The following is a 22,801-nucleotide window of genomic DNA, read 5'->3' on the forward strand; positions in this document are numbered from 1 at the left end:
GCGGCTGAGGACTTGGTCTAGCAGGAGTCACGGGAGGGGAGCCAGCCCCCCAGACCATGTCGTCAGGCTCTTGCCCTTCGTTAGGCCATCAAGCGAACCTACGACAAGAAGGCGGTGGATCTCTACATGCTGTTCAATACCGAGCTGGCCCTGGTGAACCGTGAGCTGAACAAGAAATGGCTGTTCCTGGAGCCCTACATGGCCCAGTACTCGGGACAGGCGCACTGGATGCGGATCCTGCGACATCGCATCGACAGGGTCATGAACGTGAGCGCCTGGCCTTTCCCGAAACCTGTTCTCAGAGAGCCGGTGGGGTTCGCAGGCTGTGCCACATGCTGGCAGAGGTGGGGGCCCCGTCCAGGGACTTTCCCCAGAGAGTGTTCATGATGGGCCAGGGGAGCGGCAGGTGGCGGTCAGTGAGGCGGCCATGGCTTCCGATGCATGGCGCTGGCAGGCGAGGTTGGCGGACACGGGCCATTGTAGGCATTTCCCATCTACGGTCGGGGGGAGGAGAAAAATAGGATCAGCATCTGGAAAGCTGGGCCCCCGAAGACTGATACAACCTCATGATCCAGGGAAGTGGGCAGGCCCTCAGAGGGCCTCGTCCTCCTGAAGAACCGGTACAAAGAAACAGAAAAAACGCCTCTAAAAGGCCTTTTGGGGAAAGTGGGTCGAAGGCTATTGAGGTGCCTGCCATCACGTTATTGGTTCTGGGTGAGAATAAGGCGTCTTCCCGATTGCTGAGCTAGGACTGTGATGACCAAGGGCTCATACTGGTTTTCCAACTCGTACCTCTTAAATCCTCAGCTGCCGTCATTTCTTTCTTTGCCAACTTCTCCTGAGCTGAATCTCTGTGCTTTCCCTTCCTGCTGCTGACTCCCTTTCTCTCGTGCCCTGGTCTCCTCCTCTCACCTTGCCATGTGGCCCCACGTCCCCTCTGAGTGGTCAGAGTGGGCCTCCCTAGCAAGCCACATGGCTGGTGGGTGCGTGGTGTGGGAGACCGTACCGTGGGGGACGGTGGCTGGTGGGCTCCGGCCACCCGCCGTCCCTCCCCCTCAGTGTCTCTCCAGCGCTCACTTCCTGCCCCACATTGGAACCGGAGAGGAGAGCGTGCACACCTATCAGCAGATGGTTCAGGCCATTGACGAGCTGGTTCGGAAGACCTTCCAAGACTGGACGCTAACGCTGGACAAGGACTGCATCCGGCGGCTGGACACGCCACTGTTACGAATCAGCCAGGAGAAGGCGGGCATGCTGGATGTCAACTTCGACAAGTACGAGACCCAGTCTGACTCCTTGCCCTGCTGCGCGTGTCCCCGGCTCTCCCCAGACCATAACTCCCGTCTCTTGGTTCCACGCGCCATTCTGGTTTCGAACCCTCTTGTATGCTGTAATACGGGGACTAGCACCGCCTGCCTTTCTCCAAAATAACGGATCAAAACCAGGCAGCCCCCAGTAACCCACTGAACCGGTGATGTCGGTGTTTGGCCACTAGATGGCCACGGCGGCCCAGCGAAGGCATCTTGGCCACCCGCCACTCTGCGGGCTTGCTGGGGGAACTGGTGGGCCCGGCGGGTCACGCTCTCTCCTACAGCTTTCCCGTTAGGACATTTTCAGGTTCCAATGATTTACAGTGTAATTGGTTCACGTGTTTCCATCGCGAGTGCCTTCCCCATGCCGGGAACCAAGGTAGGCGCTGGGTATGGGTGGAGGGCAAAGCGCCCGCCCTCGGCCACTGCAGGGGAGCCCGGGGCTCCACTTCCGTTCTGTGTAAGATGCAGAAGGAAAACCGAGGAAGGAGCTCTGTAAGACATCTGTCTGCAGAGATTGCAAACCGTCTGGTGACAGTTTTTCTTAATTGGAAGGAAATCACTTTCCACTTGATTGCTTTTGGCTCCCTGTTGTCATCAGCTGGGCCCTGGAAGAGGAGCTGCCTGTCGGGCTCCTAGGCTGTTGCTCCTGCATTGGCTTCGACTCCTAGGCTGTCCTGATCTGCTGGGCCTGTGCACGTGCACAAGGGGCTTTGCTAGAGAAGGCATGGGTGGAGATGGAGGCCAGGGAACAGGTGGCACCAGGGTGAGAGGATGCGCTGTGGGGGAGGGACCAAGGTAGAGGAGCAGCGAGGGCCGTGTGTCCGTGTGTCGGGGGAGGCAGAGGCTCGTGAGAAGGACAGAGATGTTGGAGGTCGGAGACCCGTCCTTGGCCAGGCAGGGGTGTCGGAGAGCAGCTCTGATAAGGCCCACGGTTTTTGAGATACGGCCAAGCAGCCCCATATAACAACCGCTTCATAAGTCAACACTCTGATTTTGAGGAGACAGTACCACCCTCGCTGCGACATTTGCAAATATGTAACGGGGTTGAATCTGCAAGACACATCGTCCCGTCAAACTGGGTGCTTCCAAAGGCCCTGTGCCTGGAGTGACGTCCGGATGGCTGGCTGGATGGATGTGACGGACGGACGCACTTGCAGTGACACTGCTGTGAACGTGCACAGCCCAGCTGTTGCCTTTTTCCCTGGAGTCAAAGAATTGTATTCGGCTAACAGAACGTGTTCACAACAGTGATCCATATTTACATTCTAAGTATGAGAGAAGACAGAGGTTGAGCAAGAGGTGACGACGTGTCACAGGTAAGCCGCCAGGGCGGGCTGGGGGCTGTGTCTCCTCCGAATCCTCGGGGCAGAGTCGGAACCCTGGGGTTGATACGCCTTGCCGTGTGACCTCAGGCAGGCCGCTGAATTCCTCTGAGCCCAAGTTTCCTTACCCTTATCCTTATTTATCAAAAAATCCCTTTCTGAGCTTGTCACAAGGCGAGATGGCGTATGTGGAAGTCCTCACGAAGAGCAAACATGATTTTCCCTCAAAAGGACTGTTCCAGAAAGCTTTGCGAACACAGACCATTCGAAACAGATTTAGTGAGGTGATATAACCGTTTTGTACATGTTATTTTATTATCGTTTTTTAAAAATAATAGCTGTAATTTTAAGAACAGTTTAACCTTTTACAAGGGGTGATATAAGGTCCATGTCACAAAAGTCAAAAGTTACACCAGGGTAGAGAAGGAGCAATCCGACTCCACTGCTGTATCCCCGTGACTCAGTTTCTCTCTGAAGAGTCTGTGTCACTAGTTTCTTGGGGGACATGTTCCAGCGATAGGAGTGGATATAGCTACATAAACGGCTTTTTTACCCAAATAGTAGCATACCATATACACTGTGCATCCAAAGAGTTTTCAAAATGATTAATTTTCCTATTATAAAAGTATTGGTGATTTTAGAAAATTTGCAAAATGCAAGAAAGTAGAAGAGAGAAAAACGTCTCCCCAAAGGTAACCATGCTTCGTGGTTTGGTCTATTTTTTCCTTCCGCTCTCTTTTACCTCCCTACTTCATACATTTGTTTTTCTTTGATTTTTTTAAAAAATCTTTAGTGGGTATTTTTAAATTATAAAAATAGTGCCTGCTTACTGTAAAAAAAAAAGAAAAATTGATGTGGAAGTATATACAGGAAACAGTGAAAATCCAGCACCCAGCCCTGCTCCCTGGAGGTAATCTTGATTACAAGGTAATTCAAAACACACACTGCTCACAAAATAGGATCACACCGTACACGGGGTTTTTGCAACCTGCTTTCTTGTAAGGTTAACAATACGTGTTGGGGGGCGGTTTCCATTCTGTACGGAGAGAAGTATGTGGTGGTTTTCCGTGGTTCTAGCATCCTGTAGTTTGTACCGTGACTCACTCAGCTCAGGGATGATGGACTTAGGAGTTGTCGCACGATTTCTGCAAGGCTGCTGAATATTCTGAGGATTTGGAGTGGGCTCCCTGTACCTTGTGCCCGTCCCCCCACCATGGTGGGTGTGCCTGACGCTTGAGCGGGATGCCCATCGGGGTTTGAGAGGCTTAAAGAAAACTTTTCTGTTTGCTGGGATGGTCTCCCGTCAAGGAGCACATGACATATTTATCTAAAACACCAGTTGCATAATCTTTATAGCAGAGCCTAACAAGGCAACTTTGGGCCAAATATTTATGGCCTGGATTTAACCGAAACCCAAATAATGGCTAGACGATCTTCCAGAGAGGAGTGTTTCTGTCCCTTGGCGGTTGTTTACTAGAAGGATCTGTTATAAGCAGCTTTACATTTTTGTGGTTTCAAGATAAAGCTGCCTGAACCCAGTAAATTATGTATGGGGGGGGGGAAACAAACCCCATGATCCTAGGACAGGGCTCTGAAAAGTCTGGGCTCATCAAACCAGTAAAGAAATCCAAGACCGTTTCAGCTCTTCTGCGACGTCTGACCACGGAGGTGCAGATGACTTTATCAGGCTCACTCTTTGTGTTCAAGGGTCCAGATAAGATCTCCACATAAGCATGCTTTTCAAGTGTCCTGAGTGCTCTCAGAATTACCTGACTCCCCCTGAGTTCGGAGCCTTCCAGGCCCTAATAGAGCCTATTTTATCTCACCAGGGGCTTTCTTATCCCACCTTATATCCCAAACATTTGAGCCCTGAAGTCCAAATTGGCTTTACCACGTTTCTCCGCCAGACCGCCTTCACCGGTTGCACGTAACTCAAACACGTTCCAGATGTTGTCTTTACTGCGGCTGAGGAGAGCAGTGCGATCCCAGCGTCCTGTGCCACTGTAGGCCCCGTGCAGGTGCCCCAGAGCAGGAGAGGGGACACGGGGGCGCCTGCCGGTGTTCTGCATATAGGGCTTGCATTTCCTCCCCTTGCCCCAGCCATATAGGGCTTTCTCTGTGGGGTTGGTTCATTCCGGGCTGTGAGCCCTAAACTGAGCTGCTTTACTTTCCTGCCTCTGCGTCCTGACCATGGCTCTGAGGATCAACGAGGAAATACAGAAATCATTTCCCAGGCTGATTTGTTTTTCAAAGAGATTTTTTTGTTGGGACGCCTCAGTGACCCCCTCAGTCGTGCATCCGGTTTTTGATTTCGTGGGATCGAGCCCCACGTCAGGCTCTACACTCAGCACGAGTCTCCTTCTCTCCCTCGCTCCTCCCTGTGCGCGTGCTCGCCCTCTGCCTCTCAAATAAATAAATATTAAAAAAAAAAAAGAAACTTTATCAATAAAATAAAATGCGTTCTGGACATTAATTGACACACTTCTGGCCAAGATGAAGCATCCCCGTAGAAAGAGTTCCTCCTACGCTATTGAGTCCAGCTCAACATCAAGATGGCGTCAGCCAAGCCCGTCCTGTCGACTGCCAGTTAAAATCTGATGATAGGCCTTCAGGTTACCTTGAAGATCTTGGCAAGACGACAAAATGAAGAGACGTTTCGATGGGAAGGTGGGGCGCACACTTGCCCATGTGGGCTGGCCACGGTGTTCAGGGAGACCGATTCGGGGCCTCCAGTCTGAAGAACACGGGAGGATACGTTTGTGCAGCTAGAAATGCTCAGACCCGGCTCTCTGTCCAGCGAAGCTCTGACACCAGTTTTGGTTAAGTCAGTATTTAGCGTTTAGCTTAATATGACTGTTAGTCCCGTTTGCGGTTGGGTGAAGAATTTTGTGGTGATGACGCTTTCCTGGTGTCGTCTGATGTTTGCTCTTTTCAGAATTGAAAATTACCTCGCTATTTTTGTTAGCACACTGTTCGCTGTCATTAATTCTCCCAGACCGGTCATATATTTCCTCACTCTCTGACTGGTTTCCTGTTTTTCTTAGAGCTACCCCTGCTCGAACTCCCTTGCCTCCTGAGTCAGTAGAGCTGGTTGGTTTCGAGGCCTGCTACACAGGTGTCAGCCTGGAAACTTACCCCCCCCCCCAACCCCGAGTCTCTTTTCTTGTTGGATTTCCTGTTTCCTTTGCCGTTCTCTTTCTTGGTTTAGGCCCTCATTTTGGTGGAGTGCATTCTTTAGTAGCTTTCCGGGAAACGGTGCATGGGAGGCAAATTTTTCAAGTTCTTATGTGATTGACCACAGTTGTCTTCTGCCCTCCCCTTTTTGGACGTTTGGCTGGATTTGGAATCCTCGGTTGAAAGCAATTTTCCTTGGCTTTGCCCCCTCTCTCTTTTACTTTTACCTTCAGTGCCTGGTAATCCACATTTGTTCGCATGTAAGAGAGACCTTTTCACCTGAAAATAATTTCCCTCACTGGAAGTTTCCTCTCCAGTGAAGGCGAAGATATAATCCTTCGCAAAACTTCAAATGCGCTATCATCTTTTATTTTGTTATTTCAGCACTTGCCTGTAGAGCAGACACAAAATATTCTGGAATTTTCACCTCAATGTGGTTTCAAGTAGCATTTCAGTAATATTGAGAACACAGACTTTCATGAGAGCATCTCCAGGTTGTGGGGCTTTTGATTGTGATTAAAAAGTGCACTTTCCTTACAAAAAAAGAAAAAAGAAAAAGAAAAGAGACCGCACAAATTTTACAGATCATGTGATTTTTATTCAAGCTTATTTTTTAAATTTTGAAAATATTCTATATTTTTTTTCTGGCATTTTATGATTTCATTCTTTACACGTAGATGTCTGATCCATTTGAAACTTATTTTGATGTAGGGAGAGAGCTGCACATGCCACTGAGTTGTGTTTTTTAATCCCCAGATGGCTAGCCAGTTGACCCGATCTCATTTATATAACATAAATTCCCACGGAGAGTTATGTCTATTTTGGGATTCACTCTTCCGTGCTGGTATGTCTGTCTATTCCTATGAAGGAACCAAACTGCTTGAATTATTGACCTCATTCCTCTCCCTTTGCAGAGTTTTTTGGGGATATTTTTAATATTTATTTCCCATAAGAACTTTAGAATCAATCTGTTTAGTCCCCAAAATAGTTCCTGTTCCTATTTTTATGGGAACAAGGATTGGGTTAAATTTATAGGTTAGCTTAAGAAGAATGAACATCTTTAAGGTTTAAGTCTTTCTACCCAAGAATAGCATTTTTTCTTTCAATGTATTTAAATCCATATAAAATGTCTATAAATCATTTTTTCCCATACACATTGACCAATTAACAAGAGATGTCATAATATATATAAGAATTTGCATACAAATGTTAATATACAACATCTCTTGTTAATTGGTCAATTTTTGGTATTTTACTTTTATTGGTTTAATGGTCATGGGTCTCTTTTCCTCCATGAGAATATTTAAGTGGTTACAGTTTTTACATTGGAAAATAGTTCTGCGTTCTGGCCTCTCTCGAAAAATCAGACGCTCCAGTCACTCCAGGCGCTCATTGCCACATGGCAGCAATTGCCCGAAGCCTTCGCTCTTTTAGATGGATGACCGTGCACTCTTTCGATCAACTTTAGGCCAACGTCCAATTGCCATCTAGCTTCGCGCTTGACCTACAGGTGCCTTGGAGATAGCGGAGTTTCTGAACTTAGCTTCGACTCTAAAACCCCAAGGAGTCAGTAGTGGGTTGGATGCTGGAAGGTGAGGCTGAGGGAGGACACGCAGCTCTGGTTTAGGCAGCAGGACAGGGCCGGTCCCTGAGCCAGGAGCTCCCCGTGTGCAGAGCGGACCATGAGTTTGTTTCTGGACACACACATGTGCGCGGTGCCTGTGGGCCGAGGCGGGGAGATACCTAGGAGGCAGTTGGACATGCAAGTCCAGAGCTCCCATGAGCTGTGTAGATCTGGGGGTCAACAGCTTCTAGAAGGCAGCTGAAACCCTGGGCATGGGTGAGCTCGCCCGGGGAGAGTGCTGGATGTGAAGAGCCTCTAGGAGCCTGCACTGAAGGGAGCTGCAGGGCAAACAGGTTCTTCACGGGGTCTCCAGTGCCCAGCTGAGTGGGGTTTCCGAGGGATGGTAGAGACAGAAGGACGCTGGCACCAAAAGGCAGGGCAGACAAGAGGAGAACTGTGGTCCAGAAGCCAGGGAAGAACACAAGAGCGCGTCCAAGGAAGGCAAGGCAGGGAGGAGTCCAGTGTGAGGATGGAGGGCCACGCCTGAGGAAGCCTGTGGGGCTTGGGGGCAAGGTGTCCTGGGGACACTTGATGAGGGCATTTGTGGAGGTGAAGGGGGCAGCTCTCAGGGGAAAGAGGAGTTCAAGAGGATAATTCTGTGTGAAAGGTGTGTGGTGAAGGGGAGTATGGGGCACGGTACCCACAGGGGATACAGAGTCCGGGGGGGCGGTTTTGGTTTGGTTTTTCCAAGATGGTAGAACCTTGGCCTTCCTTGACCTGTTGATGGGACGGAACTGGAGGGTTGAGGAGAGCGGGAGGGGATGCCATCCGAGGAAGCAGGAGGAAACCGTGTCAGGACACGGAGCCCAGGAGGAGGCCTTGGCCTTAGGTGGAAGGAGGGCCTCTTCTGTCCTTGGGTGGGACACAAGTACCCAGGCTTCTGGGTTTTACAGCAGGAAGTACGTGCAGCCTCCTGATGGCTTTTGTATCCCTGTGGTGTAGGAGGCGGGCTTTCCGCAGAGACGGGAGGGGCAGGTCTGAGAGACTGGGGAGGCGCTGCCAGGGGTCGTGGTGAGAACGGGGGGGGGGAGGGCAGACTGGGGAGACTGCTAGATGCAGCATGGGGAGCCCTCGGGGTGCTCATCCATGTCATCCCGCCTTGCTGGGCCACCTACACGGGGGCACGGGGTGGGGTGGGGGGAACGGCAGCAGATTGAGCCAGGGTTGGGGTTCCACCAGGTGGCTTACACTAAGGAGCGAGTGAGGAGTGGCAGGAGGGCCACGAAAGTGACAGATGTCAGGGTCTGTGGAGCAGGAGGCAGTGGTGGGAGGGGACACAGAGGCCGGAGGTGAGCCCAGGGTCAGTGGTCTCAAGGTTTCTGTGAGGTCAAAGAACAGGTCCTTTGGGAGGGCAAGTGCTGGACCCGGGAGGACGCTGGGCTCTGGTGGAGGGGTGTCTGAGGGGCTGATCTCAGAAGTGGCGGACGCAGAACGTGGGCGTGACAGCCAGGAGGGAAGGGCCAGAAGCTCACTGGATGGGGGGGGCGGGCACGCGCCAAGTCAGATCCCTCTGGTATTGCATTTAACAGCTGAAATCTGTTTTAATACTCAACCCAATATTGCCCCAAGTATGATCATTCCAACATGTAATTAATATAAACATAATTATTGGGGAGTTTTCTATTCTTTTTTTCACGCAAAGTCCTCTCTGCCTTCCATCTCTGTGTCTTTTTCTCTACTTTCTGAGAGATTTCTGTCAGTTTCATTGTTAACAGGCTTGTTTGTTCGTTACTGTTCTGCTATCGTCTTTAACTTCCAAGAGCTCTTCTGGGTTTCGCATCACGGATGATCTTTTGTCCCTTTTCTCTCTCTCAGGATGTTCACACAGTTTTTTTGCGTCGTCTTACTTGGTGTGGACAGCCTTCTTACTTGGTGTGGACAGCCTTCTTACTTGGTGTGGATAGCCTTCTTTCTGCACGGCCCCGTCCCCTCGTCTCTCCTTGGAGTTGTTTTTCTTCTCTTTGTTTTGGCTTTGCCTTTTGTGCTAGGAAGGACAAAGACCAAGGTTTTGTGATCTTTGGTTGTCCATCTTCAAGGGTGGGGAGCTAGAAAGCGGACTAGAAACCCTGCTGAGCTGGTCGTGGGGCTCATGGATTGTGGGCTGTTTCCAGGGAACCCCTGAGGTCATGGTCCTTGGGACTCACCCCTCAGGCTGGCCGGAGGCCACGGGAAACAGTCCGCCAGGCTTCGTTCTGGAGGGTGTTGGTCCAGCTGCCCAAGCGCTGGTTGCTGGGTGGGAAAAGAAGGCTGGGGGCTTAACATTCAGTGTGCACTCGGGCCCTTAATGTCGCCTCCTCTCAGTACACCCCCTCCTTCAGCCGGGCGTGGGGTCCCCAGTCCAAGACCCTCCGTCGGGCTGTCTCTGTACTGTCTCTCCAGACAAGAAGCTGTCCATCTTCTGTTGGGGTGACGAGGGCACTTGCTTAACTGTGCAGAGTAGGGGCGGGGACTGTCATGTTGTGGCCCCAGCTTGCCTTCCTGAGATGCTCAGAGTCACCACCCTGGGCCTCAGAGAGCCCCACGGCATAAATGGAGTGGCCTCTTAGCTGTCTCTGTCACCAGCCAAGGATGCCAGCTCTGCTCCTTACCCATCGGCTTCTCAGCTTCCAATTTGCCTGTAAGGGCATACGCCCCATACACACAAAACCCCCTTTACTGTTGTGCTGGTTTGGGGAGGGAGGGCAGCAAAACTCAGTGTGTCTAGCCAGCCTTCTTTACCGGGAGGTTCTGCTTGTCTCTTATCTCTGTCTCTGTGGCCTCCCAGCCCCACTGCCCTGGGGCCACTGCTGGCTTCAGGTCAGGCCCTCGAGCAGTCCACGCCAAGCTGCTTTGTTCCTTCTCCCCGAGGTCCCTGCTGATTCTCTTTGTGGAGATTGACTACTGGGAACGGCTGCTCTTTGAGACGCCCCACTACGTGATGAACGTAGCCGAGCGTGCGGAGGACCTGCGCATTCTTCGGGAAAACCTGTTGCTTGTGGCTCGAGACTACAACCGGTAAGGCTGCGGTCCTGAGCGCGGCCATCTGTGCGCCCTCTGAGCCTCCTCCATGTCTTATCCATCCCGTGGTGTCGTCTATCTCTGGCAGGATCTATCCTTTACATGTGACCGTCTCAAAAATATGCTTTCTCCTCCTCTCTTGCATGGCCCTGCGGTTATTCCTGTCCCTTGCACTTTTGTCTTCTAGCTTCAGGGTAGAGAGCAAAAGCAACCCAACCAGGTCATCTCCAACCCCACAGGGCACTGGGGCCATGTATACTGTGGGCCTAGGTCACTTCTAGGAATGAAACTGGGGGGCATTAGGATCGTGGGCACAGGATAACATCAGCGTTACTGAACCAAGGCCACGCTCGTACCTCTTCTCTAAATACCCTTGGAACTTATCTCTGGACTGAGGGTAGTTCTGGGTTGGGTACCTCTCTCAGCCCATTTAAAGTCCAAGTGGGTGGAGCCAGCAGTCTTGTCTGGGTGTCTGGAACTACGCTGTCCAATATAGCGGCCCCCAGTTGCACGCGCTTATTTATATTTTAATGACTTAATTGGAATTACATAAAGTCTTAAAATTGAGTCACTCATTTGTACAGGCCACATTTCAAGTGCCCCACAGCCACATGTGGTTAGCGATGACCATATGTGGACAGCACAAAGTGTAGAGAGTTTCCATTATCGGCCAGAGTTTTCTTAGCACACTGTAGTCTTGTGAGCTTTCAGATGTCTCCACCAAGTCTCCTGGTATGGAGGAGAGGCCTGCAGAGCCTGTCCCACCCGCTGCCAGTCTTCTCTCATACACAGAATCATTGCCATGCTGTCCCCAGACGAGCAGGCCCTCTTCAAAGAACGTATCCGATTCCTGGATAAGAAGATCCACCCTGGACTCAAGAAACTGCACTGGGCCTTGAAGGGGGCCAGTGCCTTCTTCATCACAGAGTGCCGCATACACGCCAGCAAGGTGGGTCCCGGTCACTAGGCTCTGAAGGTCTGCAGGGCTGACCCAAAGGCCGGTGCGTGGATGACCTGTACCTGAGTCCTGGGTCGTGGTGGAGAGACCAGGGAATAGTGTGAAAGAAGGGAAGTGTGCCAAGGGAAGGACTTTTATTTTCATTTTTAATGTCAGCAGCTCTAGCTCGAGAACAGGTGGGGGATAGCACGAAACCCGAGGGTCTCTTCCCAAACCGAGACTCCCCCCCGTGGGCGCGGTCTGACTCTAGGTGCAGACCATCGCGAATGAGTTCAAGGCCTCCACTCTGACCATTGGCTGGCGAGCGCAGGAGATCTCCGAGACACTGTTGGTACGCATCAGCGGCAAACGGGTGTACAGGGACCTGGAATTTGAGGAGGACCAGCGGGAACACCGAGCAGCCGTGCAACAGAAATTGATGAGCCTGCACCAGGACGTGGTGGCCATCATGACCAACTCCTACGAAGTCTTCAAGAATGACGGCCCTGAGGTGCGGGTCCTGGGGCCTGGCTCTGTGGCTGGGCGAGCCCCCCGGGGTGGTCAGAACTTTCTCTTGGTTTCACCCATCCACCCTTTGTGAGGGCTTCTCAGATGTCCTGCTCTCATCTTGGGCTCACCCAACCTTCAGTCTTTCAAACCTTCTTCCTTCGGGACTCCGCATCCTACCTTTCTCTTCAGCCAGCTTGTTTCCTCCCCCACTGGCCCTGTGTCCCCTGAGGGTTCCCCCTTTCACCCACGCGTCCCCCAGATTCAGCAGCAGTGGATGCTGTACACGATTCGGCTGGACCGCATGATGGAGGACGCCCTGCGTCTGAACGTGAAGTGGTCGCTGCTGGAACTGTCCAAGGCCATCAACGGGGATGGAAAGACCACACCCAACCCCCTCTTCCGAGTCCTGGTCATTTTGCAGAATGACATGCAGGGAGTGGCACAGGTGGGGACCTTGACCCCTGATGGTCCAAAATTGTCCCACTCTACTTTCAGTTTCCCTCAGTCCTCAAACTTGACCCTTAGCCCTGACTTCATCCTACGGCCTCCAGGGCTGGTTCTGAGTGTTCAGCCTTCCCAGTCGTGAGGCTGGTCTCCTCTGTGGCCCATGCTGAGGCCCTCTCCCCTGTGTCTCCCGCCCCACAGGTGGAGTTCTCACCCACTCTGCAGACTCTGGCAGGTGTGGTCAATGACATTGGTCACCACCTCTTCTCCACCATCTCTGTCTTCCGCCACCTCCCCGAAATTCTCATCAGGCGGAAGTTTCATCGTGACCCCATCCATATAATCGTGGGTGAGTGGGCAGTGGGGAGGGCACTGGGTGCAGGGCTGTCAGAGACTTAGGGGTAGGCAGAGCCAAGAGGAGAGGCCAGGGCCGTTTCCGGACATATGGGACTGGTCATCTCCATGATGCTGGGATGGTCAGGTCAGGGGCCAGACCCGGGAAGAGAGCAAGGCTGGTGGTGGGAGTGGAGGGTAAGTGTCTCACACTCAAGGGCTTTGGGACTGGGATGGGAGATTCGGAAGGACGAGTTTGGGATGGGGGCATGATGGGGATGCCCATCTGAATCCTCGGGCTGGAGTCCTGCTTTTACTGTCTGCCTCCCCCTCTACTTACGAATGCTCACGGTCGAGCCGTGTTTCTTTGGGGGGGTGGTGTTGGAGAGAAGGGTCCGGGGGCCAGGGCCCAGGCTGGAGCTTGGGTTGGGCTGGGAGTGAGTGAGAAGCATTTGCTGGCCCTTGAAGAGCGAGACGAGGATATCAAGAAGATCCAGGCGCAGATCAGCAGCGGCATGACCAACAATGCGAGCCAGCTGCAGAACTACCTCAAGACCTGGGATTTGTATCGGGAGATCTGGGAGATCAACAAGGACTCTTTTATTCGCCGCTATCAGCGTCTCAACCCGCCCGTCTCTTCTTTTGATGCCGACATTGCCCGGTAAGGAGCGCAGGTGGCCGTGAAGCCTAGCATCCTACGGGCTCGGGCAGAGGCTTGGGGGAAGGAGAGCTGCAGAAAACGTGTCTCCTCAGCTGTGGGAGAAGATCGGGAGCTAGGGCATCAGACCTTTGTTCCTCAAGGGGTAGAGATCACATCAGAGCTGGACAAAATTTAGGGTTTTTCCTTTTTGGGGGGCGGAGCACCCACAGTGTCCTGTTGGGAAAGAACAAACAGAAAGGTCTGAAGGGTGAGAAGCAAGCATGTCCGTTTTAAGAGGGCAGATCAGAGTTACACTGAAGAGCGTTCTTGAGTCTCACTCGGAACTCCCATTGCTCTGTCCTCTAGTCATTCATTCGCTGGGTAAACCCCGCTGCACCATGGATGGGGCGTGAGGAATAACGAAGCGAAGAGTGTTTCCTCCCATGGGCTGCAGTGGAGTAGGGAAGGTCCCCAAGAGAGCGGTGGGGGTGGCATCCTGAGAAGGGTTGAGACCCCAGCACTACCCCTTACTGGCTGAGGCACTATAGGCAGCTAACTTGTGCTCCCCGGGGAGCAGATATGACTCTACCTACCTTATGAGGTTGTGAGGTCATTTTTAAAAAAGATTTTATTTATTTGAGAGAGAGAGAGAGAGCACGCGCACGAGCAGGGGCAGTGGCAGAGGGAGAAGTGGACTCCCCACTGAGCAGGGAGCCTCACGCGGGACCCGATCCCAGGACCCTGGGATCATGACCTGAGCCAAAGGCAGACGATTCACCGACTGAGCCACCCAGGCGCCGGAGGTTGTGAGGTCGTTAAATCTACTTGACCACCCTTTGCAAGCTCGAGAGCACTCTGTGAATGTGCTCATTACACAAGCGTCCGTGTGATAAGAACTATGATAAAGGCGCGCAAAGCCCCCTCGCAGGTCTGTGGAAGGACAGAGTTGCACCCGGGACAGTAGGAAAGGCTGCGCGAAGGGAGTGCCTGAGGCTGGGGGCGGAGTGGGTAGCAGTCCCACGGGCAGCAGGGGTGGGAAGAGGGCCTTCCAGGCGGGGAACACGGCGCGGGGACGCATGCGCACGCTCTCCGAGCTGTGCGGTCCAGAGCGCAGGTGCAGGGCGGAAGCGTGCCGGGGCTCAGGGAGGGCAGACCGCTTCCTTCTCTCGACAGCCTTGTGATGTGGCTTCTGTTATTACCACCGTGTTGTAGACGAGAACTTGGGGCCCAGAACGTTTTAAATAACCTGTTTGAGGGCACAGAGCTGGGGAGCAGCAGTGGGTTCGCCGCTCAGATCTGCGCCACCCTAAAGCCTTGAGAGGCAGACGAAGGCGTTTGACGGCTGCGTCGTAGGCAGGGCTTGGGAAAATGATGGGATCACAGCCATGTGGCTGGGAGACCCCAGGAGTAGAGGAGCCCCTCGGAGCTGTTGCACAGGCCTGGGGGGCAGGACGTCAGAACTCGAACTCGCGACAGGGCAGAGGGCTCGTCTGCCGCGAGAAGACCACCCTAGCGGGGACACGGACCTTTGCAGCTACACGGAGGTGGCCAATAACGTGCAGAAGGAGGAGACGGTGCTCAACATCCAGTTCGTGCTGCTGGACTGCTCCCACCTCAAGTTCTCGCTGGTGCAGCACTGTAGCGAGTGGCAGAACAAGTTCACGACTCTGCTCAAGGAGATGGCGGCCCGGCGCCTCCTGGAGCTCCATACCTACCTGCGGGACAACGGGGAGAAGTATGGGCTGCCGGGCCACGCGGGGGGGTGGGGGGGTGGGGTGGGGACAGGAGGGCGGCCGTGACCCTCCCGCTTACCCCTGTGCATGCTGTGCCTGCCTTCAGAATCAGCCGCCCTCCGCAGACGCTGGAGGAACTGGGGGTCAGTTTGCAGCTCATGGAGACCCTGCAGCATGACCTGCCCAACCTGGAGACCCAGATTCCCCCCATACACGAGCAGTTCACCATCCTTGAGAAGTACGAGGTGCCAGTTCAGGAGAACGTGAGTTTCCGGGGCTTGCCGTCCGCCAGGGTTGGGCCCATGGCAGCAGTGGCTTGCGGAGAAAGCCAACCCCCGCGTCGTAGTCCCTGGGCTGCTAGGAGGAACAGCAGAAAAGTGAGCCCGGCAGAAGGCGCATGATCCTGCAGAGAGCCAGAGAATTCAGATGGCAGTTTGGATCGGATTATGGGTTTAGGCCCAGCAGCTCCTGGCTTCATGTCTTTGGGCCTCACAGGGTGTAGAATGTGGCCACAGACTCTGGTCCACAGGGTCAGAAACAAGGCCCTAAGAGCATGGCTGAGGACAGAACTCCTGCTTGTGGGTCATTGTCCCCTTCTCGATGTCCTCAGGTCCTGGAGATGCTGGACAGTCTCAATGGGGAGTGGGTCACCTTCCAACAAATTCTGTTGGACAGTGAGCAAATGCTGAAGAAACACAAGGAGAAGTTCAAGACAGGCCTCATCCACTCAGCAGATGATTTCAAGAAGAAGGCACATAATCTTCTGGAAGACTTTGAATCCAGAGGTGCCTCTTTCTCCAGCCCTCCCCCTGTACCTTTGTTTTGACCCGGTCTCTCAAAGACTCGGTCCCGGGGCAGCAGGGACAAGGATGAGCAGAGGAAGGATGCTGCTGGGGGTAGGGGAGGGAGGCCTGGCGCTTCTGGTTGGAACATGCTGCCCAGGTCACAGCATTTCCAGTTTTCTTTCTTTCCCGTGACCCAGTTCTGATTGTCACGCCATGTATAGGAGTTTTTGCTAACGTGAATCATCGTTCTTTGAGTGAATTCCCTTGTTTTCCTTCCCACCCCCGTCAGGTGAGGAGAGAAGGGAGATTTGCCCATAAAGAGGTAGGAGGACCATGATACCCTTCCAGGGAATGATGGCCTTCACTTTGGATTTCCCACAGGCCCCTTCACCAGTAACGTGGGACATCAGGCGGCCTTGGAGCAGATTGCTCAGGTGCGGGCCATGCTGAATGCCATGCAGGAAGAAGAAAACAGTCTCCGCTCCAACCTGGGCATCTTCAAGATCGAGCAGCCAGCCTCCAAGGACCTGCAGAACCTGGAGAAGGTGATGTGCTGGGCTAGGCCCTTGTGCTGAGCAGGGATGGGGGCCAGGGGCAGGAGCCTGGGGCCTGAGGGCCGGACTGGGAAGATGGGAGGACAAGGACCTTTGGAAAAAAATGGAGGTAAAATTCGGATAACAAAATAACCATCTTAGAGCCAATGATTCAGTGGCATTTCGTACATTCACAATGTCGTGAAGTCATTACCTCTGGCTCCAGAACACTTTCATCACCCCAGAAGGAAGCCTACACCCTCTCCCCTCAGCCCCCGATGACCACTACGGATTTGCCTGTCTGTCTACGGATCTGTCTACGGATTTGCCTGTCCTTTATGTTTCGTATCAACGGCTTTTGTATCTGGCTTATTTCACTCGGTATAATGTTTTCAAGATTCACACATGTCGTAGTGTGCGTTGGTGCTTCGCTCCTTTCTACGGGATCTTCCATTGTGTGGGCATTTGGCTTGATTCCCCCCTTTTAGCGATCTAGCTGCTATGAGTGTGTGTGTCCTTGGGTTTGCTTGAGTCCCGCTCCCAGTTCCCGGGTATGGATGGTGGAGTGGAATTGCTGGGTCAGATGGCAGCTCTGTGTTTAACGTGTGGGGGGCTATCAAGCTCTTCTCCCCAGTGGCCGCACATTTTATGCTCCGCCAGCACCGCGCGGGGCTCCTGTCTCTCCGCATCCTCGTGGGCACCCCACCCCATGCCTTTTCTGGGCCTGGTCATCCTGCTGGGTGTGAAGTGATATCTTGTGGTGGCTTTGATTTGCGTGTCCCTCTTGGCTAAAGATATCGAGGATCTTTTCGTGTGCTTGTCACTCGATGAGCTCTTAAGGCGAGAGAGTGGAGAAGAAGATGTGAACAGAGGAGGCAGCCCTCCTTTGCGGAGGGCAAGGCTTCTCGGAGTGCGAGGAGCTGTGGGCCTGAGTGATGTCAGGGAGGAGGAGGGCATGAGTCCCCTCACGTAACGCTTCTTTCCACTCTTGGCCGTGAAGGAGCTGGACGCGCTCCAGCAAGTGTGGGAGATCACGCGGGACTGGGAGGAGAACTGGAACCAGTGGAAGACCGGCCGGTTCCTGACCCTGCAGACAGAGGCCATGGAGACAATGGCGCATGGCCTATTCCGCCGTCTCACCAGACTATCCAAAGAATACAAGGTGCGTGGAGGGTGGCGGGAGCCAGAAGGCAAGTCCACTGAGGAAGGGGGATGGTGCGGGGATGATGGGCAAGGCCACTGACGGCTCCCATGTCTGCCCAGGACCGCAACTGGGAAATTATTGAAACCACCCGATCCAAAATAGAGCAGTTCAAGAGGACCATGCCTCTCATCTCGGACCTTCGCAACCCCGCCCTCAGAGAGAGGTGAGGCTGCTCCTTGGGGCCACCCCCTGGCCTGTGGTCACCTGGTTCTCAAGGTGTCCCCTCCCCGTGTCTGTGTTTCCCTGACCCGCCCACAAACGCGCATCTTGGGGAAACCTTCACTTGAGCCTGCCCTGTCTTCTGTCTCACACATGGTCCAGGGTTCTCTGGCCTTCCCGGCTCCTCCTCTGTTCCCTTCCCCCTGCGTCTCCCAGTGCTTTGTTCTGTCACAGCTAAGCTGGATGCCTTCTGTCTACAAAAGGTTTTATTCTTTTTTTAAAAAAGATTTTATTTATTTTATGGGGGGGAGGGGCAGACGAAGGGAGAGGATCAAGCAGACTCTGGACCGAGAGCGAGCGTGAAACAGGGCTTGATCTCACAACCGTGAGATCATGACCTGAGCCGAAATCAAGAGTCAGATGCTTAACCGACTGAGCCACCCTGGTGCCCCCAAAAGGTTTTATTCTGATGTGGCCAAAAGTATCCCCTTCTTCCTTTGCGGTTTTTGCTTCTGGGCTTTCTCTAAGAAGACCTCCCCGCCTAGAGTTAAACATGCATTCTCTCCATACTTTCCTCTAATACTTTATAACTCTATTTCGCAAGCTTTACTGTTTTGATGCATATGGTATCCATTACATGCTAGGAGAGGCGGAATGAACTATTCTATAAATGGCGTTGTAATAATTACCCATTTAGCAGGAAGTGATTTCCCTTCTGCGTTGCGTCCAGTACAGTGTTTTCGGCAGGGCTTGACCCTTACGAGTCCTGTGGTTCAGTACAACCCGACCACTTCACCCGCTTGAGTTGTTCAGCCTCCCCTTGGCCCAGTTCCCCGGGCACAGGTGGAAGAACCGAAGTTCCTCGTCGATGGCGGGCATGTGAATTAAGTGAGCCATCTCGTGCACAGCGCTCGGCCCCATGCATAGTCTGTCTACAGTAAACCCGCAATGATCAGTCTGAACTCCCACTCCAGAGGACCCGCACCCCAATCTCTGTACTCCCCGCAGTGCCCGGGACTGCATCCTAGGGCCTATTTAATATATAATATCACTACATATATGGAATCATACTGTCGCAATAGGGGAGAGAAAGCCTGCAGATCGATGCTAGCACTTTCTGGTAGACCCTGATGTCCAGCCTGGTGATCTGACCTTCCATCCCTGACTGCAGGCACTGGGATCAGGTCAGGGATGAGATCCAACGGGAGTTTGATCCGGAATCTGAGAGCTTCACCTTGGAGCAGATTGTGGACCTTGGGATGGACCAGCACGTGGAGAAAATCGGGGAGATCTCTGCATCAGCCACCAAAGAGCTGGCTATAGAGTTGGTACGTCAGGGTTCCCTCCCACATCCCCCAGTTCCCAAGCCTCCTGTGGCCAGCTGTTCATGATCCCACAGCACCTCCGAGTTCTGTTCCCTTTGGGGACTGAATACCGGATTGTTCTGTTCCCCGATTTCTCTCCACAGGCATTACAGAACATTGCCAAGACCTGGAGTGTGATTCAGCTAGACATAGTTCCCTATAAGGACAAGGGCCACCACAGACTCCGGTAGAGAGGGCCTCGGGGTACTGGGGGAGGGGCGGGCAGCGGGGGCTGGGCTGCAGAGCCTCCCGGGGTTTGGCAGATGGGGATGGACTATAATTTGGATGCTTTCCGCCCCAGAGGCACAGAGGAGGTGTTCCAGGCCCTGGAAGATAACCAGGTGGCTCTGTCTACCATGAAGGCTTCCCGTTTTGTCAAGGCCTTCGAGAAGGAAGTGGACCACTGGGAGCGCTGCCTCTCCCTCATCTTGGAGGTTGTTGAGATGGTGCTTACCGTGCAGCGCCAGTGGATGTACCTCGAGGTCAGGACCCGCTCGCTGAGCTGCTCCCATGAACCCTTCCCTGTTCCTCCTTTCTTGGCACATGACCTACATATCGGCCCTATTCTCAGCCTCGTTTTCCCACCTCTAAAGTCATCCTTCTTCTGGGCCCCAAGCATCTGACTCTTCGTGATGACCTCTCACGTTCGGTTCCCTCCTTGAAAAGCCTTTGCTCTTCTTCTGTTTTTCTTCTTGGACCCAGGTATCTGGCCTCCCAACCCCAACTTTCCTTCTGGAACTTGTGCATCTTGCCCTTTGGTTCTGACGCTCCTTCTCTTCCACTCAGCTGTCATTCCTGGCCTGGGAGTGGGGAGCAGAGTGTGGGGAGTATGTGAGAAACAGCCTCTCAGAGGCCAATTCTTGGGCCCTCAGAATATCTTCCTGGGAGAGGACATCCGTAAGCAGCTGCCCAGTGAATCAGCCCTATTTGACCAGGTCAACAACAACTGGAAATCCATCATGGATCGCTTGAGCAAGGACAGCAACGCTCTGGAGAGCACCCACCACCCAGGTCTGTCGGGCTCCGTGGCCTCTTGTCCTGACAGAGGCTTCGTGGCTGCTGATGGGCTGGGGGGTGGGAGAGACACGTACACGCAGAAAGGCTGGTTGGTGGTGGTGGAGTGCGGTGAAGAGTCAGGAAGTGAGGTCTGGCGATGGGCTCCAAGAGTGGGCACCCTGAGGAGGAGAGTTCTGTCGGGGGGGTGCGGAGGACTTCTTTGCTTTGCCTTGGGCCAACCTAGCGGTTTTTCATTTTCCCATGAACCTTGGGGGCATGTACTAAAAAGCCATAATTTTAGTTATTCTGATAAAATGTTTGTAGGAGGATACGCAGAGTTGAGGGACAGCATGCATTTGTCAGAAAAAATGCTGAGGTCATGGGCAGAATTACATTTCGGAACAGTTTGTAAGTAAAGCCAGCGAAACAAGTATCCGTTTGTGGAACACAAAAACCAGACTCGTCTCGCCCACTGCCAGCGAGGTGCCACCGGAGGCCCGGCAGCCCGTGGACGCTATACTTGAGGCCGTGAGGATCGCCTCAGATTCCAGGACATCCAGACTTTCCTCAGAAAGCTAGAAACTGGGAAAACAAGGGAATAAACCAGTCGAGACCTAAGGCTAGGAGGAAACTAGGATTATTGAGAACCTGCCACCGAGAGTCCATTTTGCTTAGTACCTCGGGTGGTTCTTTGAGGTAGACGTTACTAGCGTTTTACCCACAAGGAGGTGAGAGCTCAGTTAACGGGCATGCTGGTCGGCGGGTGAGCAGCGGTTTGCATGGCCACCATCTGTCCCTCAGTCCGGTGCTCTTTCGCTACACCCCGAGGGACACCGGCCCCCCCCGTGGTTGCAGCCCTCTTTCAATGTGCAAGTGATATATATATATTTAAATCTAATGATTTCACTTGTGGGGTTGTGTGGGTGCAGAACAGTCTCTAAGTCCCAGAAGCTCCTGGGGTGACCAGCAGAGCCGGAGGAATGGGACCGTCGTAAGACCGAAGGGAGAGGAGATGTCGCTATGTTAGCGGGATCCCGTATACCGTATGCTGAATGCACAGTGTACAAGATGCATGATAGCGCATAATGAACACTGATGATGACTTAGCGAAGAGATGTGCTAAGCGTGATGGAGAGATTTGGAGACACTTCTCTGCTTCCAGCTACAGTTATGGCAACACGTACCCCACCATTCAAGAGCTAGCAAAGTGGGTCCATGCTCCAGATCCACTCGTGGTAAAGGGTCCTCAAATGTCCTTCGTTGCTCTTCTCCCAGGCCTGCTGGACACATTGATAGAAATGAACACAGTTCTGGAAGACATTCAGAAGTCTCTGGATATGTATCTAGAGACCAAGCGCCATGTCTTTCCCCGCTTCTACTTCCTGTCCAACGATGACCTCCTGGAGATTCTGGGCCAGTCCCGCAACCCAGAGGCTGTGCAGCCGCACCTCAAAAAATGCTTTGACAACATCAAGTTGCTGAGAATGCAGAAGGTCAGCGGGGCTGGCTGGGATGGGGCGGAGGGCAGGGAGAGATGGCAATGTCAAGGCATTGAGGGCCTTGGAGGGGACCATGGCCTCCCAGCAGGAGGGGGATAGGAATGATTCTGGGATAGAACTTTGTAGAATGGTAATATTGGGGTCAGGGGAGAGGAGCAGAGACTACCCTCAAAGGGCCCAAGTACCTTGTAGCTGGATATGAGGAGTGGGCAGGCCAGGCCATTCCGAGCTTCCTGTTTTTACAGGTTGGGGGACCTGGCAGCAAATGGGAAGCTGTGGGAATGTTCTCGGGTGACGGCGAGTATGTTGACTTCCTCCACACAGTCCTTCTGGAAGGGCCTGTGGAGGTGAGTTGTGGTGAGGGTCTAAGAATTGAGCTGATTCTTCTTCCCCTTGGAAAGTTTGCTTGGCTCTGTGAGGAGACAACACTCTGTGAAGAGACCCACCTGTCATTGCTGAAAACTCTAACCTCTCCCCTGGACCCGAAAAGCAGACCATCTCCCCACCCCACCCTCAACGCCTCCATTTCCCTCTGGGGCCCGAGCCAGCCGCCGCCCAGCTCCTGCTCGTCTCCTGGGCCCAAGGCCCTGGAGTCCTGCTAGTTCCTAAGCCCCTGCCCTCTGGGGAACTCTTGTCTGCGGCCCTGAGGCCTGGCCGTTCTGCCTTGTTACCTCCTCCCCCCCAGTCCTGGCTTGGTGATGTGGAGCGGACTATGAGGGTGACCCTACGGGACCTCCTCCGGAACTGTCGCCTGGCCCTCAAGAAGTTTCTCAACAAGAGGGACAAGTGGGTGAAGGAGTGGGCTGGCCAGGTGAGCTGGCGTCGGTGGAAATGAGGGAGCGAGAAAGGGCTGAGAGGCAGCCACAGAGGTTAAGACAGAATCTCGAGTCTCACCAGACGCAGGTGTCTTGCCCCTGTTCTGGGTGAAGGCCTTGCTAGCCCGCATGCTGGGCCCTTAGCTGCTGCCCGTAGGCCTGTGCCCTGTCTTTCAGCGCCAGGGAAGCCTGTTGAGAGAGCACCAGCGCCTGGGCCGGGGAGAGGCTGGGACTTGGGGGCTGGGCCGCGTGCGGGGCCAGGCGATCCAGCCTCTGCGTGGGCCCTAGATGGTGATCGCTGCCAGTCAGATCCAGTGGACGGCTGACGTCACCAAGTGCCTGCTGACGGCCAAGGAGCGAGGAGACAAGAAAATCCTCAAGGTCCTGAAGAAGAAGCAGGTGGGGAGCCCTCCAAGCAT

The 22,801-nt window shown here is 53.5% G+C and overlaps 1 protein-coding gene across 1 annotated transcript in view; it reads left to right on the forward strand.

Moving 5' to 3' along the window:
• The window catches only part of DNAH2 (dynein axonemal heavy chain 2), a 79,839-nt gene that overhangs the window by 17,284 nt on the left and 39,754 nt on the right, over window positions 1-22,801 (forward strand). The window contains exons 13-34 of the mRNA XM_087867578.1: window positions 85-267; window positions 1,060-1,274; window positions 10,281-10,427; window positions 11,223-11,379; window positions 11,639-11,878; window positions 12,137-12,322; window positions 12,523-12,670; window positions 13,123-13,315; window positions 14,829-15,029; window positions 15,134-15,290; window positions 15,638-15,812; window positions 16,194-16,357; window positions 17,346-17,507; window positions 17,609-17,712; window positions 18,880-19,036; window positions 19,177-19,259; window positions 19,374-19,554; window positions 19,945-20,083; window positions 21,344-21,561; window positions 21,813-21,914; window positions 22,253-22,378; window positions 22,671-22,781. Of these exons, the coding sequence (XP_087723704.1) occupies window positions 85-267; window positions 1,060-1,274; window positions 10,281-10,427; window positions 11,223-11,379; window positions 11,639-11,878; window positions 12,137-12,322; window positions 12,523-12,670; window positions 13,123-13,315; window positions 14,829-15,029; window positions 15,134-15,290; window positions 15,638-15,812; window positions 16,194-16,357; window positions 17,346-17,507; window positions 17,609-17,712; window positions 18,880-19,036; window positions 19,177-19,259; window positions 19,374-19,554; window positions 19,945-20,083; window positions 21,344-21,561; window positions 21,813-21,914; window positions 22,253-22,378; window positions 22,671-22,781 (3,549 nt within the window). The remainder of the gene's footprint in view (window positions 1-84; window positions 268-1,059; window positions 1,275-10,280; window positions 10,428-11,222; window positions 11,380-11,638; window positions 11,879-12,136; window positions 12,323-12,522; window positions 12,671-13,122; window positions 13,316-14,828; window positions 15,030-15,133; window positions 15,291-15,637; window positions 15,813-16,193; window positions 16,358-17,345; window positions 17,508-17,608; window positions 17,713-18,879; window positions 19,037-19,176; window positions 19,260-19,373; window positions 19,555-19,944; window positions 20,084-21,343; window positions 21,562-21,812; window positions 21,915-22,252; window positions 22,379-22,670; window positions 22,782-22,801) is intronic.

This window comes from Ursus americanus, chromosome 14 (assembly GCF_024610735.1).
Source record: "Ursus americanus isolate L20-20 chromosome 14, mUrsAme1.1.p, whole genome shotgun sequence".
Lineage (NCBI taxonomy): Eukaryota > Metazoa > Chordata > Mammalia > Carnivora > Ursidae > Ursus > Ursus americanus.